We start from the raw sequence: 20,994 nt of genomic DNA on the forward strand, positions 1-20,994 counted from the left end.
AATTGGACCCAGGTCCCTGATAATGTGAGGCAGCAGTGCTAACCATTAACTTGTTGGATATAAAAGATATTTGCTACTCAAACTGAAGCAAAATACTGCGGAGCTTAGAAATCTAAAATGAAAATGCTGGATAGACTCAGCAGGTCCATGGAACAGAAATCTATCAATCTCTACCTCAAACATACTCAACAACTGAACCACCACAACCCTCTGTGCCAGAGAATTCCATAGGTTCACAGCTGTCTGAATAAAAATAATTTCTTCTCATCTTGGGACCTAAATGGTATCACCTTTTCTTTACATTGTGTCCCCTGGTTCTAGATACAACAACCAGAGGAAATGTCTTAACTGCATCTAACTGTCTCCCCCTTTAAGTATTTGCAGATTTCAATGAGATCACCTCTCATTCTTCAAAACTCGACAGAATACGGGCCCAGTTTATTTCACACTTCATAGGACAGGCCTGATGTCATAGAAAGAAGTCCAGTGAACCTCTGTTGCTTTGCCTTCAATGGTGACAATGAAACCAGTTTCAGGTGCCTAGGTCTTTCCTTCAGTCCACAATCTCCAGACTCCTAAAGTCCAGGCTGAGGTTTTAAAACTTTAGGATTGCAGGCAAGAGAATTTCTTGCTATGCCCTGCTTCATCTCAGCACCACATCCACTAAACATTCACTCCCTCCACCACTGACACTCTGTAGCAGTTCAACAAAGATACTTAGACTGCGCCTTCCGTACCCAGGACCACTCCCATCTATAAGGACAAGGGCAGCAGATACATGGGAATACTACTGCCTGCAAGTTCCCCTCCTAGCCCCTCACCATCTTGAATTGGAAATACATCTTCATTGCTTCAGTGTCACAGGATAAAAATCCTAGAATTCCTACCTAATGGCATTGTGGGTCTACCTACATAGAACAAAGAACATAGCGCATTGCAGCACAAGAACAGGACATTCAGCCTACCATGTCTGTGCTGACCATGATAACATTCTAAACTAACCCCATCTGTCTGCAAATGGTCCCTATCTCTCTATTTCCTGCCTGTTCCTGAGTCCGTCTAAATTGCCTCTTAAACTGCATGAACTCCAGTGGTTCAAGAAGGCAGCTCTTCACCACCATTGCAAGGACAACTAGTGATGGGCAATAAACACTGGCCCTGCCAGTGACACCCATATCTCACCTCTGCTGCACTCCAAATTTCAACCTTGATGGGATTATAGCTGTCTGCTTAGTTTAGTAAGATTTACATTTCCAAACGGGCAGGATTGTGCAAACAGACACTTGCCAGTTTCCTTACTTTGTGTTTGGCGTGGATCAATGATGCTGTCAGGACACTCATCATCAGACACTCCAGCGGTTGAGCCATCGACTACTTGAAACTTGCTGCTCTGCTTGTTCCAGACGTGGTGCATTTCCATAGCAGCCTCCCTTTCAGCAGCGAGATCCAGGTCCTGCTGTGCTAGGTGGGCCCTTAGCTGTCTGATTTCAAACTATACATTGGATACAAATGCAGAGGTGTGTTATCATGAGATATTTATTACCATCAGAGCAGTGGGGGCTTGGTTAACTCAATTGGCTAGCTTGCAATTATACTAATAGCATGGGTTCAGTTCCCCCACCAACTGAAGTTACCATGAAGGACTTTCCTTCTCAACCTCTTCCCTTGCCTGTGTCTTGGCGACCGTCAGGTTAAACCCATCAGTTATTTGTCTCTAATGAAAGAGCAGCCCTATCATCTGGTACAGCTATAGTGAGTTTATCTTTACTAAAAACCTCACATTTATATAGAAGCTTTCCACTGGATATATTTTTCAGAGACTTTGGAAGGTTGGGAATTTAGTACATTTTAATATTTGATTTTCCTCAGAAAAACACAAGGATGACTCCAGTTTCTAAGTGAAAATCAAATGTTTTTAAAATCTCTCTCCAATCACAAAAAGGGTCTCAGTTAATGTTTATCCCAGTTCTGATTTCTGTGGTGACTGTTAACTATCTGTTTGCTCTGAGTCAACACCCAGAATCAACAATCAAACACAGTGAGCCTGGATCCGTGAGCAAACTCACAAATTGAACACAGACAATTGAACCCTCAAACACAGCAGGCAGGAAAGAGTGATCCTGAAACAGTGACTGGAAGATTATCATGTGATATTGCAGTGGAGTGATTGTGACAAAGAGCACCCAGATAGTGGGTGGGGCAACATTTATCTGGGGTAATAGCAGATCGGAAAGAAAATAAATACTTGCATTTATATAGCACCTTTCCTGACCCTGGGGCATATCAGATTTCCTTGCATTCACTTCTGTACTTCTGAACTGTCAGCGCTATTCTAACATAGGAAACACAGCAATCACTGAACAAAAGTTACCACATATAGCAATGAGAACATGACCACTTCATCTTTTTTAGTGATGTTGATTAAACAATAAGTATTGGCATAGCACTTTGAGTGGGAGAAGTGCTATTTTAGTTGGTTAAGTTCCAGGGGTTAAGGTTGAGGGAAAGAATTGTCTCTGAGTTTAGAGTTATAAAGTAATAAATTTCTGTGTGCATTGAACACATCATCAAATTCCACACTGTATTTGGATGCAAATCATGCAGAACTCAAAAGGTAAACTCCATGGAGGGTGGAGACATTGTTCAGATTTCAAAAGATTGCAGTGTTCAAAAGATTGGTGTGAATTCACTGCCCTCTGCTGTCTGGAAATAATAGTACAGCCACTGCACCAAGCTGATGAACTCGATCAAAATTATCAGAGGGATTTATATTTTTATAATGTACTTTATAATATTTAAGCTGATTTTTAAAGATTTATCCTCAATAATAAAGCAGTTCTTTCTTTCCAGTGTGGCTGTAATACTTGCTTGTTGTACCCACAAAAGATTCAGGCTCATAAAATTTTAATTCTAATCTTTGCTTTGGTGTCACCAAAATTGATGTGTGTGATAAAGGCCATTCAGCCCATCATAACTCACACATCCAAAGGTACCACCATCAAAAATTTCTTAAACATTTTCTTCCCCTTTGTTCCTAGATTACAACAATGATTACACACTCTTAAAAGTACATAATTGACTGTAAAACACTTTGGGATGTCTTGGATTGTAAAATGTGCTTTCTAAACACTGGCTCTCTGTTGTGATCATACTTACAGCTTGTTCCTGACAAATTTGTGTGAGTCGTTCAAGTTGTTCCTCTCTGACCTGTTTGGCCTTCTCGTACTGTTGGACGACCATCTCCATCTCCACCTTAACTGGCAGGACGTAAGCTGAAAGAGTGACAGCCATAGGCTTATCAAAGCCAGATTACAGACTGAGGAAATGATACAGATCATCAGACTACTCAACGCAGGTGAGCTTCTTTTTATTATTGCTGCAGATATGATGTTGAAGCTTTCTGTCTTGCACTCATCAGGACAGATGCAAGAATGCCAAATTACAGAGGGAACACCAATATATACTACATGAGGAAAGAGTGCTGACTGGTTGACAAGGCAGTTCTGATTGGTCAAGTTGTTGCCATGGAGAAAACACCATGGAACTATTGCTCCCCCGTGCTTTTGTTTCATTTAATAAGACACAATACCTTAGCATCTTCCTTTATCCTGCAGAGGACAGGCTCCTGCCTTTGAGTATGTGTAGTTTGGCAGGAAGATTTAATAGAAATTTTCCAAATTAATGAAGGATTTTGATGCAATAAATAACAAGAAACTGTTTCCCAATAACAGGGGGCTGTTAATAAACAGAGAACACAGACTTAATATGTTTAAAACAGAAGCAGAGAGGGAGATTAGGGGATATAATTTTGTCCTGACGTCTGTATTGATTTGGAATTCTCTGCCTGATAGGATGGTATATTTTTAACGCAATACTAGCTGTCAAACATAAAATTAATATAAACATAAAGGGGAGAAAATTGCTTGGCTCTTGGGACAGAGATGGGGAGTGGGATTTTAATAGAAAGCTCCTTCTGGTCCTAGCATGATGAGCTGAGTGACCTCTTCTTGGCTTAGATCATCCTATCATTGATATTGGACTGCAGAGGACAAAAATAGGGCCTCATTTCATGTAGTCTGGAGCTGTACACAGACCATGTTTAATGAAAGATCCCTTCCCCTGAAGGGGTTCAGTGCAGTTGATCATTTACCCAGTGCCCTTTTACAATCACTTAATTTGATGGCAGCTATCAATGACCGATTTTCTAGCTTGCCACCGTCGGATTTAAACTCTTCACCTCTTGGATTGTTCATCCATGACCAAATCATGAACCCACAATATCCATCAAGCCTCCACCAAGACCACACATAGCACAGGAAACTGCTAAGGTATAAATCGAAACTAGTTAGTGCTGAACATGGGTCCTAATGGATTGAAGATTTGGGGGAAAGAGTTCAACTGCTCAACGATTCACTAAAAAAATGAATTGGAGAAGCAGACTTGAATCAGGGGGCAATTTTACACAGGATCTGGTATTTCTCAAGTGTTGTAAACTTGGGCTCAATGGCTGTTAGAGAAAGTATCTAGCATTTAATAGATTATGCCTCTCATCTCTGAATATTTTATAATAACAGGCTCTCTTAACTATTTTTCTATTTTGTTGGTACATAACAGTTCTTTGAACTTTCCACTTTCAGTCTTACTTGCCTATGAATACAACAGAGAGCATTTTCCACAATCTATCTGCTTTTGCAAAAAAAAAGGCTTGCATTTATAAAGCATTCTTTACAAGCACTGGACTACTCAAAATACTTTACAGCTAATGAAGTCCTTTGCTGAAGTATAGTCACTGTTGTATTGTAGGAAACACCTCAGTCAGTTTGCACAAAGTAAACTTCTACAAATAGCAATATGGTAGTGACCAGATAAGTGTTTCTTTTTGACTGAGGGACAAACATTGACTTGGGTACCAGTCATCTCTTCTTCTTCAAAACTGCACTATTCTAAAAAATGTTATATCTACCCAAAGAGAGGCCTTTGGTTTGACATCTCATCAGAAAGCCAGTTCCTAGCTCATTCATTACTGCATTGAATGTGCTGAAACCCTGGAATAGAGCCTAGAACCTTGCAATCCACAGTGGCTTATTGTCTCATCTCTTCCTTTGCCAAAAGAGGCACTCTCGTCACTCCCTCAGTCTCCAATTCCTCAGACTTCAGAAACTCAAACTTGGAATCACCAAAATTCAACTTCTTCACTTATGTTTTTTGCCTCCTACATTTTTCATTCTTGGTTGTTGCCACTCTGAACTTACACTTCTCCATAAAAAATGATCACATCAAAGAATTGACCAGAGGGTGAACTGCACCATAGGCTTCTACCAACTGGAAGAATAAGGGCTGCATGTGCAAAGACATGCCTCCACATGCCTTTCCGAGCTTCACACAAGCCTGTCTTGGCAATACATTGATGTTCTTTCATCATCGCTACAATCCTCAAACTCCTACCCTAACATCACTGTGGGTGCACCTACACCCTATAAACTGCAATGGCTCAAATGTCTGCTTCTCCTTACTTTCTCAAAGGCAGTCAGAGATGAACAAAGTTAAAAATCACACAGGTTATAGTCCAACAGATTTATTTGGATGTACAAGCTGCTTCTATGTCAGACAGCTAGTGGGGTAGGATCATAGGACACAGAATTTATAGTAAAAGATCAAAGTGTCATACAACTGATGTGATGTATTGAACAATCGTTTTAACTTTGTTCACCCCAGTCCAACACTGGTACCTCCACATCAGAGATAAACAAAACATTGAAACCTGGAGAAACTCAGCAGGTCAGACAGTGACTGTGGGCAGAGAAGCAGAATTGATGTTTTGAGTCCTGTATGAATCCTCTTCAACCTGGGGCTTAAATCCTGTAAATCATTTGGAATGAGGATGTCACTATTGAAGAAGAGCTACACAGGATTGGTTGGAGGTGCCTACAGGACACTGTGAGGGAAAGTTGACTGAGACTGAAAGGACACGAACTTCATCTCCTGGATGTACACTCTGCCACATTGGCATTCAAATGGACACTCTCAGATGGGAATAGACAATGGATCTGACCAAAGAAGACCTGGTAAAGTATATTTAAAGAGGACCTCAAGCAAAAGAGATTGCATAGACCAGAACTACTGTTAGAGACTTATTGCCCGCGGTCCCTCAGGGTGCCAAAAAATAGAAGTGTTAATAAGTTTAATTGAGCTTTCAGCCATCTATTAATAATTGAAAGCAGAAAACTGCTTCAATAATACAAGAGTGTTCTGCATTTTGAAGCTTTATAGTCAGTCCGGAAGACCTAACTTTAATATTCAGAATGAATATTGGAACACTTCTCAGTGGAATAGTAGAGGTTGAATCATTCACAACATTCGAACTACACAGGTGCAGGATAAAGACTTCTGTGGGCCAGTAACCCTTTATTTTTGTTCACATTCCTTACTGCTAGCACCAAATATGGACTGAAGGAATTCAGTCTGCAGAGAAGAAATTCCAAGCAATTGAGTTGCTGGTTTGAGTCCCTGTAAAATGAGTGGCAGGCATACCATTCATGAACTCTGCCACCAGAGGGGGCCAGAATACAAGGACTCAAAGGATCAACATGAATGACAAAATGAACTATTGATGATCTTAACCTCCACAACCACTTGATGAAGGAGCAGCGCTCCGAAAGCTAGTGCTTCCAAATAAACCTGTTGGCCTATAACCTGGTGTTGTGTGATTTTTTTAAAATAAAGACTGAATGAACTGCAGACGCTGGAAATCAGAAACTAAACCAGAAATTGCTGGTAAAGTTCAAGAGGTCTGGCTACATCTGAGGAAGGGTCACTAGGCGCGAAATGTTAATTCTGATTTCTCTCCACAGATGCCGCCAGACTTACTGAGCATTTTTAGTTCAATGTGAATGATGTTGGGTTGAGTTGTGGGCACTTGTGCGCCCCTGGCTGTTGTACTAAGTAATAAATTGCTAGTTGCCTTACCTACAATTAGCATTTAAATTCAAGCTAAGTAGAGCTAGATGCATGAGCCACCTATTTTTCCCTGAGATTCTCTAATGACTTCAAAACATCACACCCCAATCCTGTTTTAGTATAGATGGTTTAAGCTGCTTTTAATGAGTTGGAAGGTTCCAAAGTCCATCCTGTTGTTCTATTGTGAAACTTTGACAATGGATAAGAAAGGGTTGATCAAATCAGGATGTCCTGGGCTGTTAGTTACCATGAAGCCCTTTGGGAACTATACAGTCAGCATCGGGTTGGAAGGTGCTGTCTGAGGAATGTTGGAGAATTTCTGCAGTGCATCTTGTAGATGGTACATGCTGCTGCTACCTATAGTCGGTGGTGGATTAGTGCAAGTTTGTGGATGTTGTGCCAATCAAGTGAGTTGCTCTGTCCTGGATGCTCTTTGCAATTCAATTAATTCGATTGGACCTACTGTAGTGTCTAGTATGGCTTGGCCACACAGTCTAGACTGGATACGGTCAGATGGTTGGTGCTGGAGGACGGGGGTGAGTAATAGATTGATGTACCTACCTGACTCCTCTTTCCTGTGGTTCTATCCATGTTTCTGGAGAAGTAATTTTGGAACTCATGAGAGAAGTTTGAGGTCTTTCACAGCCAATGTGCCTCACAAGGTATAGACTCACAGACAATAACATAACCAGGAACAGTTTCGATGTCGGTACCTCAGGCTTCCCCCTTTTAACATTCTAGTTTAATTTTCACCAAAGCAGTGTTTCCTGTCCATGACACATTGCAAAGTACAGGAATAGGAATGTTTCTGTCTGATTTGGGACAAACCAGGCAAACCGTTCTTAAATGCATTGTTTGGAAATATCTGAAATATAAACAATTCAAATAGTCTGCCCTTCAAGTCAGTACACCAATTAATGTTTATTTTCTTTTACAGACTATCTGTTCATTGTCTCGGGGATGGTTTGTGGGAACTTGCTATGCACACTTTAGCTGTCGCATTTGCTTCGTTATAACAGTAGCCACGCTTCGAAAATTCTTTATTCGCTGTAAGATGCTTTGGGACATCCTGGGGTTGTGAAGGGTGCTACATAAATGCAAGTTTTCCATAAAAGTTATGAATCAGAATCAATAATTTTGATGATTTCCCACTAATTTCGATCAGCAAAGAGGCTACCGTATAATACAAGTGAGAGTCGATCTTACGTATGAGTTGGCCTTTGGACTTTGGTTCGAAAAGTCTCCATTTCTCATATACCCTGTGCTAGTTTTGGGAGCAGAGTTGTTGGTGGTGGTGATGGTGGGCGGTCGATCTTCTGAGTCTTTTTCACATTTGCTGTTTTTTCATTTAAATATTAGACATACCAGTAAACAGCCCGAGGCAGCAGCTCCCTGCTGAATGCAGGACCATGGACAGCGACCAGTGGTTCTCGTCATTATCGGCAGGTCCAAAGACCCGACATGGATTTCAACCCTTTCTGAAGTACGCCATGTAAACGTCAATAGCCACCACCCCCTGCCCCACTCACTTTGATTGAAGATTTCATCTCAAATTCTCTACTTTAATACAAGTGTATAGGGTAATGAAATTGGATTCTACTCGGCTTTTGATCTCCTTTCCCTCCCACTCCCGTCCCCTGACAAAGGAGAAAGAAATTAAAAAAGAACTGCGGATTCTGGAAATCTGAAACAAAATCAGAAATTACTGGAGAAGAAGTAAAGAAAGATCATTGGACACGAAACGTTGATTCTGTTTTCTGTCCACAGATATTGCCAGACCTGCTGAGTTTCTTCAGCTATTTCTGTTTCTGCTGTGGAACAAAGGAGCTCTGTTTAACACCTGAGCATTTCAGAGTTAATTGCAGGTATCTTTTCCCTAGGTGGGGAGATTTCAAGACTAGGGGGTATATTTTTAAGGTGAGAGAAGAGAGGTTTAAAAACAGACATAAGAGGCAAATGTTTTACACAGAGGGTGGTTCGCTTGTGGAATGAACTTCCGGAGGAAGCGGTGGGTGCGGGAACAGTTACAACAGTTGAAAGACACTGAGAGAAGTTTTTGACTATAAATGGTTTTGAGGAAAAGGAGCAGGCAGATGGGACTAGTTTAGTTTGGGATTATGTTCGACGTGAACTGGTTGGACCGAAGACCGCAGGGTCTGTTTCCACGTTGTATGACTCTATGACTCGATGACTGGCACCGTCTTCATTGTATTCAACAACAGCGGTGACTATCTATAGAATGAAGGGAGAGACACTGCAGGATTTGCGTTTCAAAGTAGGAGAGGCTGGGCTGCAGTGAGAGGATTCCAGCAAGATATTTTTAGGTGTGTTGCGTGCCTTGTATTTACCAGGACTGGAAATGGTATTTGTCAATGTCAGCACCAGCGATTGGGCGATACATTTCACTTACACAATTCAGCACCACGGATAGCACCATTCTGAGCTCAATCATCCACAACAATGAGATTTTCAATGGGTCTTCAAATGTATTATGCCCGCGGAGTTACACAATCCACCCAGCAAAGCGACGTGGACCCACAGCCCCAGCAAAGTAGGCAAAGGATAATTCTCGGGTCACAGCTTCCTCTTACTTGTTCTTTTCTTCCCCTCTCCTTTAACTGGCTAACACTCACTCACACTCTTAAGGACGGCATGATGGCTCACAAAACCAGGGACCACGGTTCGTTTCCATTCTCAGGTGTTTGTGTGGAGTTTGCACATTATCCCCGTGTCTGCACAGGTTCCCTCTGGGTGCTCCAGTTTCCTCCCACAGTCACAAAGATCTTCAGTTTAGGTGGATCAGACATGCTAAATTGCTCATAGTGTGCAGGTTAGGTGGCTTTGTCATGGGAAATGGGGGGGGGGGGGGATGTCTAGGTGGGATGCTCTTTGGAGGGTTGGCGTGGACTCGTTGGGCTGAATGGCCTGCTTCCACACAGTAGAGATTCTATGATTCCCACCTCTTTTAATTTTTTTCCATGGATATGGGTATGTAGCAGCCATCCTGGAATGGCCCTCAAGAGCTGCCTTCTTGAACTGCGGCAGTCCACGAGGTGTAGACACCCCCAAGGTGCAATGATAGGTTCAAATCCTAGTCCAGATATTTGAACACAAGCTTTAGGTCAGTATACATCATGGTGGGTAGATGGAAATAAATTATTTCTTCTGGTTGGAGGGGTGTAGGACAAAAGGGCATAAAAGTAGAATTTGAGCTAGACTGTTCAAGAATGCTGCAAGAAAATATTCTTCACAAAAAAAGGAAGAACAAATCTTCCATCCCGCCCCCAACAAAAATAACTTTTCAAGATGGGGAGGATGTTCAATTGATGAGAGTGGTAGAGGGGAAGTATATTAAGGAGCTAGGAATGAAAGTGGGTAGATGGAGTTAAGATGTGGATCAACTTTGATTTAATTTAATGGTGAAATGGGTTTGAGAGACTTATTGGCTTCTAAAGCGCTTATACTTTTCTATATACAGTAACAACTGAGCATTCTTTGCAGTTGATTAGGGTGGCTGTCTTTGAAATAGTTTGCACCCACATGGCCCCTCCACACTGACTGTTTCTCTGTAAAGGTTGATTGTTAAATTTTAAATTAGACTTTAAAAAAAAATAAGTTTGTCATCCACATTGATTACCCCTTAAGCTAGACTCATAAACCACACAGTAAATGTTAATGATATTCCACTTGCTCCTAATGAACAGCTCCAAATGCTGATTAGCAAACATGTGCTCATAAATATCAGTTCTGCTGATGAACAGTTTGGGAAAACAGTTTGCAATTGGAATGCAGCATAATCTGCATTAATGCAATCAAAGGAATCAGAGGAGGATATTTCTGATTCAGAAAGAGTGGAAGAACTTACCTTTGTTAGTCTCTCTCTACATCTACAACAATCAGTAAAGCTGGGTGGGGAAGAGGGGAGAAACTGCCATAAAAAAAACTTGCATTTCAATCTTCATTTCTTTATCCAGTCTGCGTAGAGTGACATTCCCTGTTGGAGATGGGGCTGTTTGATAAGGTAATCTTGTGGAATGCTCGGTTTCTCACATATTCCCTTCACTGTTTGTACTTAGCCAACACCATCAGACAAACTCAAGATGATTGTCACATTTGTGGGTGTTTCCTCTCCAGCCTGGATGGTCCTTGGCAAGAGGGAATCTCAAAACTCTTCACAACTTATAAACTGCACTTGAAGTGGTGGTCATTACTTTAACGTAGAGAAGACAGCAGCCAATTTGCACACAGCAAGTACCCACAGACAAGAATGAACAGATAATTTGGAATTCTTTTGTGAAATTGGTGTTGGTGGAAGGGTACACACTGGTCAGAAATCCCTCACTCTTGCTCAAGAAGCACCAATGGATCTTGGAGAAGCAGATTGGATCTCGATTTAATGTCTTATCCAAAAGAAGGGTCTGTTTCTGTGCTGTACACCTTTATAACTTTATAACACCACAGTCCTCCCTCAGCAGTGCTCTGTTAGTGTCAGCCTTGATTTTGAATCTGCAGTGGAACCTAAGGCTGCAAACTTCATGGGCAGAGAGTGGTGATATCCACTGGGTCCTGACTGACAGCAGATAGACCAGGAGGTTTGCGCTCTGGCTAGCTGTGTGGGATACTAGTTGCTGTGTAGAGTAGGTCCCAGTTCCACTGGCTGATGAAGGGCAGAAAAGATGAACAATAGTTGTGGCTCTGCAGTTCCATCCAATTAAGAAACTGAAGACATTGTTTTTGGTTCCTGCTCCTAACTCTGTCCCTAACAATCCCTCTCCCTAGCAACAGTCTAAGGTTAGTTTAGCCTTAGGGTGTAGGTTTGCTCACTGAGCTGTAGGTTTGATATCCAGACGCTTCATTACCTGGCTAGGTAACATCATCAGTGGTGACCTCCAAGTGAAGCGAAGCTGTTGTCTCCTGCTTTCTATTTATACCTTTAGCCTGTTTGCAATCTTGATGCCACGTTTAGGTCTTCCACAAGTTTCTGATCTCATATTTGTGCCATCACTGAGGTCTCCTATTTGCACCTGTGTAAAACTGTTCACCCCTGTAGCTGCTTAACTGATGCTGAAGCTACCATTTAAGATTCTGTTGCTCCTTGATTATTCTGAAACACTCCTGGCTGGTCTTCTCTGTTCTACCCTCTATAATCCTGGGGTGATCTAACATTCTGCTGCCTGTGTTTTAACAGGCAACATGACCTTTTTCCCTCACTGCCATGTCCTTGCTGAACTACAATGACTCCTGGTCAAACAAAGTCCTGATTTTAAAATTCTTCTCTTTGTTTTTAATTCCTTCTATGGCCTTGCCCCTCCCTTCACTCTAATATTCTTTTGCCCAACAACTTTGCAAGATATGTGCACTCTCCTTATTTGGCCTCTTGCGAATTCCTAATACAGGTATTAACCTCTTCATGGTCATGTCTTCAGTTTCTAAGACCGTAAACTCCCTAATTCTGTCTCTACACCTCATGAGCTCACTGCCTCACTTCTGTTTTTAAGACTATCCTTAAAATGCACCTCTTTTACAAACATCTTAGCCATTGAACTAACATGTCCACTTGTGGACGGGTGTCATATCTTGGCTTTTATTCAGTCCTGGGGACATTTCACTGCATGGGAGGTGCTACTTAAATGTAAGTTGTTGTTGTGACTGTCACCCAGCAAACATATGAGAGTGGGCAGTGGAGGAGGACAGGCTTTGGGCCTCCTGGTGATGCCTTTTGCAGCGGAGCAGCCTGCCATCACTCAACTGTGAAGGCACACATTTCGATAGCTTGCTCCTGGATGAGGTGTCAGTGCTGTGGGATCACATAACTGCAACAGTCAGTATCTCTAATTCGTGAAAAGTAAGGTCCCCATCTAACCATTATCAAGTGCTCCTTGTAGATTGCTGATGTTTCTTTGCAGGAACACAATTAGAACAGCAACTATTACTGAGTGTAAAAATGAAGAACTGTACGGGTTGAATTGATTCCCCAGTCCAAAAACACACAGCTAGTTAATTTTAATATCGAAAATCTGCCACTTAATTGAAACTGGATAAAAGCCACATCTGCCCAATATATTTTGTTGTCACTGCACTTCCTTCATTTGTTTAATTCTGGAATGAGTTCTTAGTTTGCAGAATGGAATAGTTGCAGACTATTTTTGAAATTGAGCTAAACTTAGCATTTCAGTGGACAGATGTACTCACTGACTGTAGCCAGGTTCATGTCTGCTGCAAGCAGCCAAGGGAAAGGATTTTTCTGTTTGCTAATTTGCTCTTTTCTTATGAAAATCAATTCCATAGCTGCACTGATACACTCAAGTCAACAGGGTCAATTGTCAGACAGACAGTAGTATCATGATAATGCTATTGGACTAGTATTGTAGACATCAAGCTGATGTTCTGGGGTGCATGGGATCAAATCTCACTGCAGTGGCTGGTGGAATTTCTATTCACCTATTGAAACCTGGAATTGAAAGTTTGTCCCACTGATGGTGGCCATGAAACTTGTGTTGATTTCTGTAAAATCCCATCTTATTCATTGATGTGCTTCAAGGAAGGAAATCTGCCATCCTTACCCAGTCTGGTTATACGTGACTCCAGACCCACAGCAACATAGTTGATGTCTAACCATCCTCTGAAATAGCCCCAGCCAGCCATTTTGTTCAGGAGATATTTGGTATGGAAAACAACTGTCAGCCAATGATACCCACATCCCATAACAGAACAACGAACAGAATCCAGTCATTGTCCTGAGGGTGAAGGCTGTTTCTTCTGCCCTATTATTATGCTCTCAAACCTCTTCATGTCAGCTGCTTGAAAAATGCAGTGGGCAACATATTATCAACAACCTTGATAACTGTTTGTTGGCAATTTCAATTTTTAAATTCATTCACAGGATGTGAGTATCACAGACTAAGGTAGCACTTGCAACCCATCCCTATGTGGGGATTCCCAGAGGGCAGTTAAGAGTCACCCACATTGCTGTGGGTCTGGAGTTACATGTAGGCCAGACCAGGAAAGGATGGTGGTTTCCTTCCCTAAAGGACACTGGTGAACCTGATGGGTTTTCCCCAACAATTGAAAATGGTCCTCATTAGATTCTTAATAACAGATTTTTAAAGTTAGATTCAAATTAGTTTAGCCTTAGGGTGTAGGTTTGCTCGCTGAGCTGTAGGTTTGATATCCAGATGTTTCATTACCTGGCTAGGTAACATCATCAGTGGCGACCTCCAAGTGAAGCGAAGCTGTTGTCTCCTGCTTTCTATTTATATCTTAACTGCACTCTGGGAATCCCCACATAGGGGTGGGTTGCAAGTGCTACCTTAGTCTGTGATACTCACATCCTGTGAATGAATTTAAAAATTGAAATTGCCAACTAACAGTTATCAAGGTTGTTGATAATATGTTGCCCACTGCATTTTTCAAGCAGCTGACATGAAGAGGTTTGAGAGCATAATAATAGGGCAGAAGAAACAGCCTTCACCCTCAGGACAATGACATGGCAGGATTTGAATCACTGTCCTCAGAACATTACCTGGGTCTCTAGATTAAAAACCCTGTGACAATACCACTAGGCTGTCAGCCGTGTGGCAGATGGCATCCTGATTCCAGTGCCCACTTGCCTTTTGTAATTTGGGAGACTGGTGCGATGATGTTATGTTGCCAATCCAAGGCATGCTGTCACAGTGTGCGTGTTTTTTTTCCTTTGTTATGTAACAGGATGAGGGCATCCCTGGCTAGGCAGCATTTATTGCCCATCCCTAATTGGTCAACTACATTGCTATGGGTCTGGAGTCACACGTAGGCCAGACCAAGTCAGGATGGCAGTTTCCTTCCTTAAAGGATGTTAGTGAATGAGATGGGTTTGTCCAACAATTGGCAATGGATTTACAGTAGTCATTAGATTCTTAATTCCAGATACTTATTGAATTCAAATACCACCATCTGCCATGGTGGGGTTCGAGCCTCTGTCCCACTACATTAGATTAGATTCCCGACAATATCGAAATAGGCCCTTCATCCCAACAACTCCACACTGACCCTCCACAGATTTATCCACCCAGACCTTTCCCCATACTTACCCCTGACTAAGGCACCTAACACTACAGGCAATTCAGCTGGCATGCACAGCTTTGGATTGTGGGAGAAAACCAGAGCACCTGGAGGAAACCCACACAGACACGGGGAGAATGTGCAAACTCCGCACAGAGGTGGGAATCGAACCCGCGTCCTGGGTACCGTGAGGCAGCAGTGCTAACCACTGAGCCACCATGCCACCCCATTACCTGGGTCCCTGGATTAACAGTCCACTGATAATACCACTAGGCTATTTTGTGTGTGCGTGTGTATGTGTGTTTGGGGGACCGTGGCCACTCCTAAATGCATTTGTAAATTCCTGCCCCACTGTGTCGGCTTCTTCCAGTGCAGGGACATCACTGTTTTACATGAGCCCGTCCTCATGTCACACTTCATAGGAATGGGAGGAGATCTACTATTCAATTCCATCACAGCTGAATTATTTCCTAATCCATCCGCCCACCATTTTTCTCCAACTCTCAAAATCGTTACTCAGCAAAAATCAATCAATTTCAGCTTTGATATTTTTAATTGGCTTCTAGATGTAGTATTTCATAGTATTACAGAATTATAGAATCCCTACAGTGCAGAAAGAAGCTTTTCTTATGCTTTCATGGGATATGGGTGTCACTAATGGTACCAACATTTGCACCCCCCCCCCCTCAATTGCCCATGAACTGAGTGGGTTACTAACTCCATTTCAGAGGCAATTAAGAGTTAACTATTTTGCTGTTGGTCTGGAGTCACATGGAGGACATGAAAGGCAGATTTCCTTTCCTATAGAACATTTGTGAACCAGGTGAGTCTTATAATAATAAATACAGTTCATGGGCCACTGGACTAACTTTCAATTGCAGATTTTATTAATTGATTTAAAATTCCACCAGCTGTCCTGCTGGGATTTGAACCAGCATCCCCAGACCATTAGCAGGGGACTTTAGCTAGCTGGTCTACTGATGTAACCATGACACTAAAGCATCCTCAGCAGTACCTTTGCCATTTGAAATTTCCTTTGTATGAAGAAATGTTTTCTGATGTAACCCCAGATGTTCCATTAATTGCCTCCAGCCAATAGCAATCTAAAGCATCGTATACAGAGTCAATGTTAATGATTACCAGTAATCCAGAGGTCTGGATCAATATTTGTGAGTCTGAGTTCAAATCCAAACATGGCATTTGGTGCTATTTAAATTAAATGAATTGATAAATCTGGGCTAAGCGGCTGCTCTCATTCGTTACATCCATGAAACTACCACATTGCTGTAAAAACCCATTTGGCCTATAAGTGTCCTTTATGGAAGGAAATCTGCCATCCTTACCTAGTCTGGCTAACATGTTAGCACATACCCACAGAAACATGGTTGGCTGTTAATTGTCCTCTGAAATTGCCAAATGAATCACACAGAGGGTAATTACAGACAGCCAATAAATGTTGGCCTTGGAGGGCTCTTGTGATGCAGTGGTTGTGCCCTTACCTCTGAGCTGGGAGGCCCAGGTTCATGTCCAACCTGCTCCAAAGGTGTGTGATAAAAGCTCTGAACAGGTTGGCGAGAAATTATTGAAATTTTGGCCTTGCTAGTGAGGGTCATATCCTGAGAACAAATGTATTGGGATAAAAAAGTAATGCAGCTGTCCTTGGAATTAAGACTCTATGGGCATTTACTGCATTCCATGCCTGTGAGCCAATGAATGAGGCTGAGATTGTGATTAGTAAATGCTCTATTATTGCATGTATCATGCATCGAGCTGGATGGTTAGAAGATGAGTGAAAAAAACATTGTGTTTTTTAAAATTCTCTGAACGTTCCTGATTCAAGACACAGGCAATGTGATTGTGAAGTGTTTATATGAACACAAGGTATTTTTCAGTGATGCTGCAGAGACGTTTCCCATTCACTGCCGAGGTAACAGAGAAAAAGTATATTGTCAATAAAATCCAATTGACCCACAACGTTACCATTAGTGCCACCCACTCACCGTCAATGATGCGTTTGACCTTCCAAATACGAAGGGTGATGATTAGGCTGATGGCATCCCATGGGCTGCTGGGTCCATTTGCTACAGTCGAGGCCACCATGGGAGCCAATGACAGGACGATGACTGCACCATCAAACACCTGCAATGTGCAAAATGCCCACAGGGAATCAGACATTACAGTATCAGAGAATTGCTATAGCACTAAAGGAAGCCATTCAGTCCATCATGACTACACCGGCTTTTCAAATGAACTGTTTGCTTAGTGCCATTGTCTGGCCTTCACCCCATAACACTTCATATTTTTCCTTTTTGGATATGGACGATGTGTGTTCCGAACACAAAATGGTCACTGCAATCTATTTGCACATATTCAATTGCACCCTGACTTGAGACACACTTTGTGATGGTACTGGGCCTTTAAGAGAGATGTGTTCTGTCCTGTTTCTCTTGCAAAGAGATATTATCACAGTGGTGCTGAAAATCTCCTTTTGACAGACAGTTGATAACAGCTTTTGAGTTATCCCCGGGTTTTTTTTACAAGTTAAACAAAAGACACAGGAGTGGTCAGGGTCAGGTTCACAGAGAACCAAGGGTCTTTGGGCTTTGCTTTCAGTTTGATTTTGATAATGTTAGCTGGCTGTTGGAGTTAACCAATAAAGCTCTCTCTCTCTCTCTCTCTCTCTGTGCTGCTGGTGAAGACTTAGACAGATGTTTTTCCTCTTAGTGATAAAACAGGCAGACTTTTTTTTTGTTCTTTTGGTTGAATTGGAAAACAATAAGCACATGAGGATAAAACTGGTTTGCGAAATTGCCTTGCCAGGGGTGTGTTTATGAGATGCTGCCTATATTGAAACATACAGTCATAGAGTTGCATGGCACGGAAACAGACCCTTCGGTCCAACTTGTCCATGCTGATCAGATATCCTGAATTAATCTAGTCCCATTTTGCAACACTTGGCCCACTTCATAGAATCCCTACAGTGTGGAAACAGGCTATTTGGCCTGACAAGTCCACATCGACCCTTTGAAGAGTATCCCGCTCTGGCCCATTTCCCTACCCTATGACTCCACATTTCCCCTGACTAATGCACCTAACCTACACATCCCTGAACACTATGGGCAATTTAGCACAGCCAAATCCTCTAACCTGCACATCTTTGTGACAGTGGGAGGAAATCAGCACATTCAGAGAAAACCCACACTGGCATGGAGAGAATGTGCAAACTCCACACAGACAGTTTCCCAGGGGTGGGATCGAACCAGACACCCTGGCGCTGTTAGACAGCAATGCTAGCCACTGAGTCACCATGCCCCCCTAAACCTTTCATAGGTCATATACCCATCCAGATGCCTTTTAAATGTTGTAATTGTACCAGCCTCCATCACAGTTGGCAGCTCAGTCCATACACGCACTACCCTCTGTGTGAACAGGTGGTCTCTTTTAAATCTTTCCCCTCTCACCTTAAACCTATGCTGTCTAGTTTTGGACTCACCTAACCTCAGCTTCCAGTACTCCAGGGAAATTAGCCTCAGCTTATTCACCCTTTACCGAGAGCTCAAATCCTCCACCTCAACAACATTCTTGTAAATCTTTTCTGATCCCTTTCAAGTTTAATATCTTTCCTACAGCAAGAAGGCCAAAATTGAATACAGTGTTCCAAAAGTGGCCTACCAATGTCCTGTAGAGCTGCAGTATTACATTCTATACTCAATGTACTGACCAATAAAGGCAAGCGTACCAAACACCTTCTTTACTACCCCGTCTACCTGCAATTCCACCTTCAATGAACTATGAACCTGCACCCTAAAGGTCTCTTTGTTCAGCAACACACCCTAGGGCCCCACCATTAAGTGAATAAGTCCTGCCCTGACTTGCCTTACCAAAATGCAACACTTCACATTTATCTAAGTTAAATTCCATCTGCCACTTCTCAGCCCATTGGATCAAGGAACAATTGATATTTAGTACTTTAATGATACATTATCTTGTTAAGCATTTCAAAAGTTCTGTCAGTTCATTTTGTTTGTACTTTAACTGTTTTGTAGGAATAAAGTGTGTTTTGCTTAAACCTAGTGATGGACCAGTTGAATTACATCTGGAACATAGCACCTTATACTTGCCTTTAAATAAATATAGAAGTTAGGTCCAAGGCAATTCCTTCCTATATTTTTGGGGGATAATGGTCTGATCCATAATAAATTACATAGTCAGTTGATAGGGGTTGGAGATATACAGAAATATGGAAACATAAAAGTTAGGCACATGAGTAAGACATTCAGCCCTTTCAGCCAACTCTGTCATTCAATATGATGAAGTCCTCTGTTCCTGCTTTATCCCCCTACCCCTTAATCACTTTAACCATAAGGACTATATCTAACTCCTTCTTGGAAACATCCAATGTTTTGGCCTCAACCCTAACTGAAATGTGCAATTTTGCCCCAGGGCAGAAGTGAAGTACCACACAATATCCCCAGTCCCCCTAGGGACAGCCCTGTTGCAGGCTTAACCTACACCTCACAATAAGAGCTGTGCTAACTGAATTACTACCCACAACGGCAACACACCACCTAGGGGTGTGATTGCCCACTTATGGAGCCTTCCAGGTGACAGTCTAACTCCCTTTTGAATGCTTCAGTAGAAACTGCTTCCACAGCACTCTCAGGAAGTGTATTTCAGACCTTAATCACTCGCTGCATGAACAAGACTTTTCTCACACCTTTTTTAATTTCCTTTGCCAATTTAAATAATTTTTGCCATTTCATTCTGTATCCTTTCATGAATAGTTTCTGGCTATCTACTCAGTCCAGCTACGTACCTATGACCCCACCTATATCTCTAGAGTCAAAATGTGTGGCACTTAAGTACAGTATTAATACAGAATCTAACTATGGCTTTCAACACATTCCAGAGGCCCAGTTTAATGTTCTGAGGACAAGCACAAACAATGTTGGAGAAAATCAGCAGGTCAGGCAGCATCTATGGAGAGAGAAACAAAGTTAATGCTCTGAGTCTGGTATGAACTCCCTTTCAGAACAGTTGTGAAGAACAGTCACATCGGACTCAAAACTCTGCTTCTTCCTTCACAGATGATAGCAGACCTGCTGAGTTTCTCCAACATTGTCTGTGTTTCTTTCAGACTACCAGAATCTGCAGTAATTTGCTTTTATTTTAATGTTCTGAGGGCGTCTGGTGGAATTGACATTCAAATTATAAATCTGGAATTGACAGCTGGTCTCAGGGATGATGATGATGAGGATGATGATGAATTGTTGTAAAAGTCCATCTGGTTCACGAATGTTCTTTAGAGAAGGAAATCTGCTGTTCTTACCTGGTCTGGTCCTCATATGACTCTACACCCTCAGCAATCTTATTTGTCCTCTAAAATGGCACTTACAAGCCAATCAGTTCCAGAGTAAGTAAGGATGGGCAAAAAATCCTTGTCTTGCGATTGATGCCCATGGATTTTAAAGAGATTGTGAATGTTTGGGTGCCCTTGGGTTTTTTTTCGTATTCACTCATGGTATGAGGGCATTGCTGACCAGGCAGCACTTATTGCCCATTCCTAATTGCCCAGAGGGCATTTAAGAGTCAACCACATTGCTGAGGGTATGGAGTTACATGTAGGCTAGTGCTATGGATCAGGTCAGACCCCCTCAAAACATTTCAAGAAAGAAATGCAGACCCTAACTTTGCGAGATGTTTTAAGCAGGTGTAGCACGGATATTCCAGGAGGGATGCAGCTGGTCAAACCACTCGGTTTTAAACAAAATAAAATTTATTTACAAGATTAGTGAACAAGAAAAGAACAGTATAAAAAATAACTTAGTCTATCCTAAAACCCAATAGATTACCTCAACTTAATGATGCTGTTCCAAATACTTGCAACAACTCCCATAAACACCCCTTGGCAAAAAAGGAAAAATCAAACACAGTGTCTTACAGGAGAGAGAGAGAGAGAGACGGCAAAGGGATTCAGCATGGAAAACTTTCTTCCAA

General features: G+C 42.0%; 1 protein-coding gene across 2 annotated transcripts in view; it reads right to left on the reverse strand.

Moving 5' to 3' along the window:
- tmem266 (transmembrane protein 266) overlaps positions 1-20,994 on the reverse strand; it is a 158,407-nt gene that overhangs the window by 25,417 nt on the left and 111,996 nt on the right. For both annotated transcript variants that reach the window (XM_072552960.1, XM_072552959.1), the window contains 3 exons: positions 16,998-17,136; positions 3,157-3,272; positions 1,300-1,492 (listed from right to left, as the gene is read on the reverse strand). In XM_072552960.1, the coding sequence (XP_072409061.1) occupies positions 1,300-1,492; positions 3,157-3,272; positions 16,998-17,136 (448 nt within the window). The remainder of the gene's footprint in view (positions 1-1,299; positions 1,493-3,156; positions 3,273-16,997; positions 17,137-20,994) is intronic.

The sequence above is a fragment of the Chiloscyllium punctatum genome, chromosome 33 (assembly GCF_047496795.1).
Source record: "Chiloscyllium punctatum isolate Juve2018m chromosome 33, sChiPun1.3, whole genome shotgun sequence".
Taxonomy (NCBI): domain Eukaryota; kingdom Metazoa; phylum Chordata; class Chondrichthyes; order Orectolobiformes; family Hemiscylliidae; genus Chiloscyllium; species Chiloscyllium punctatum.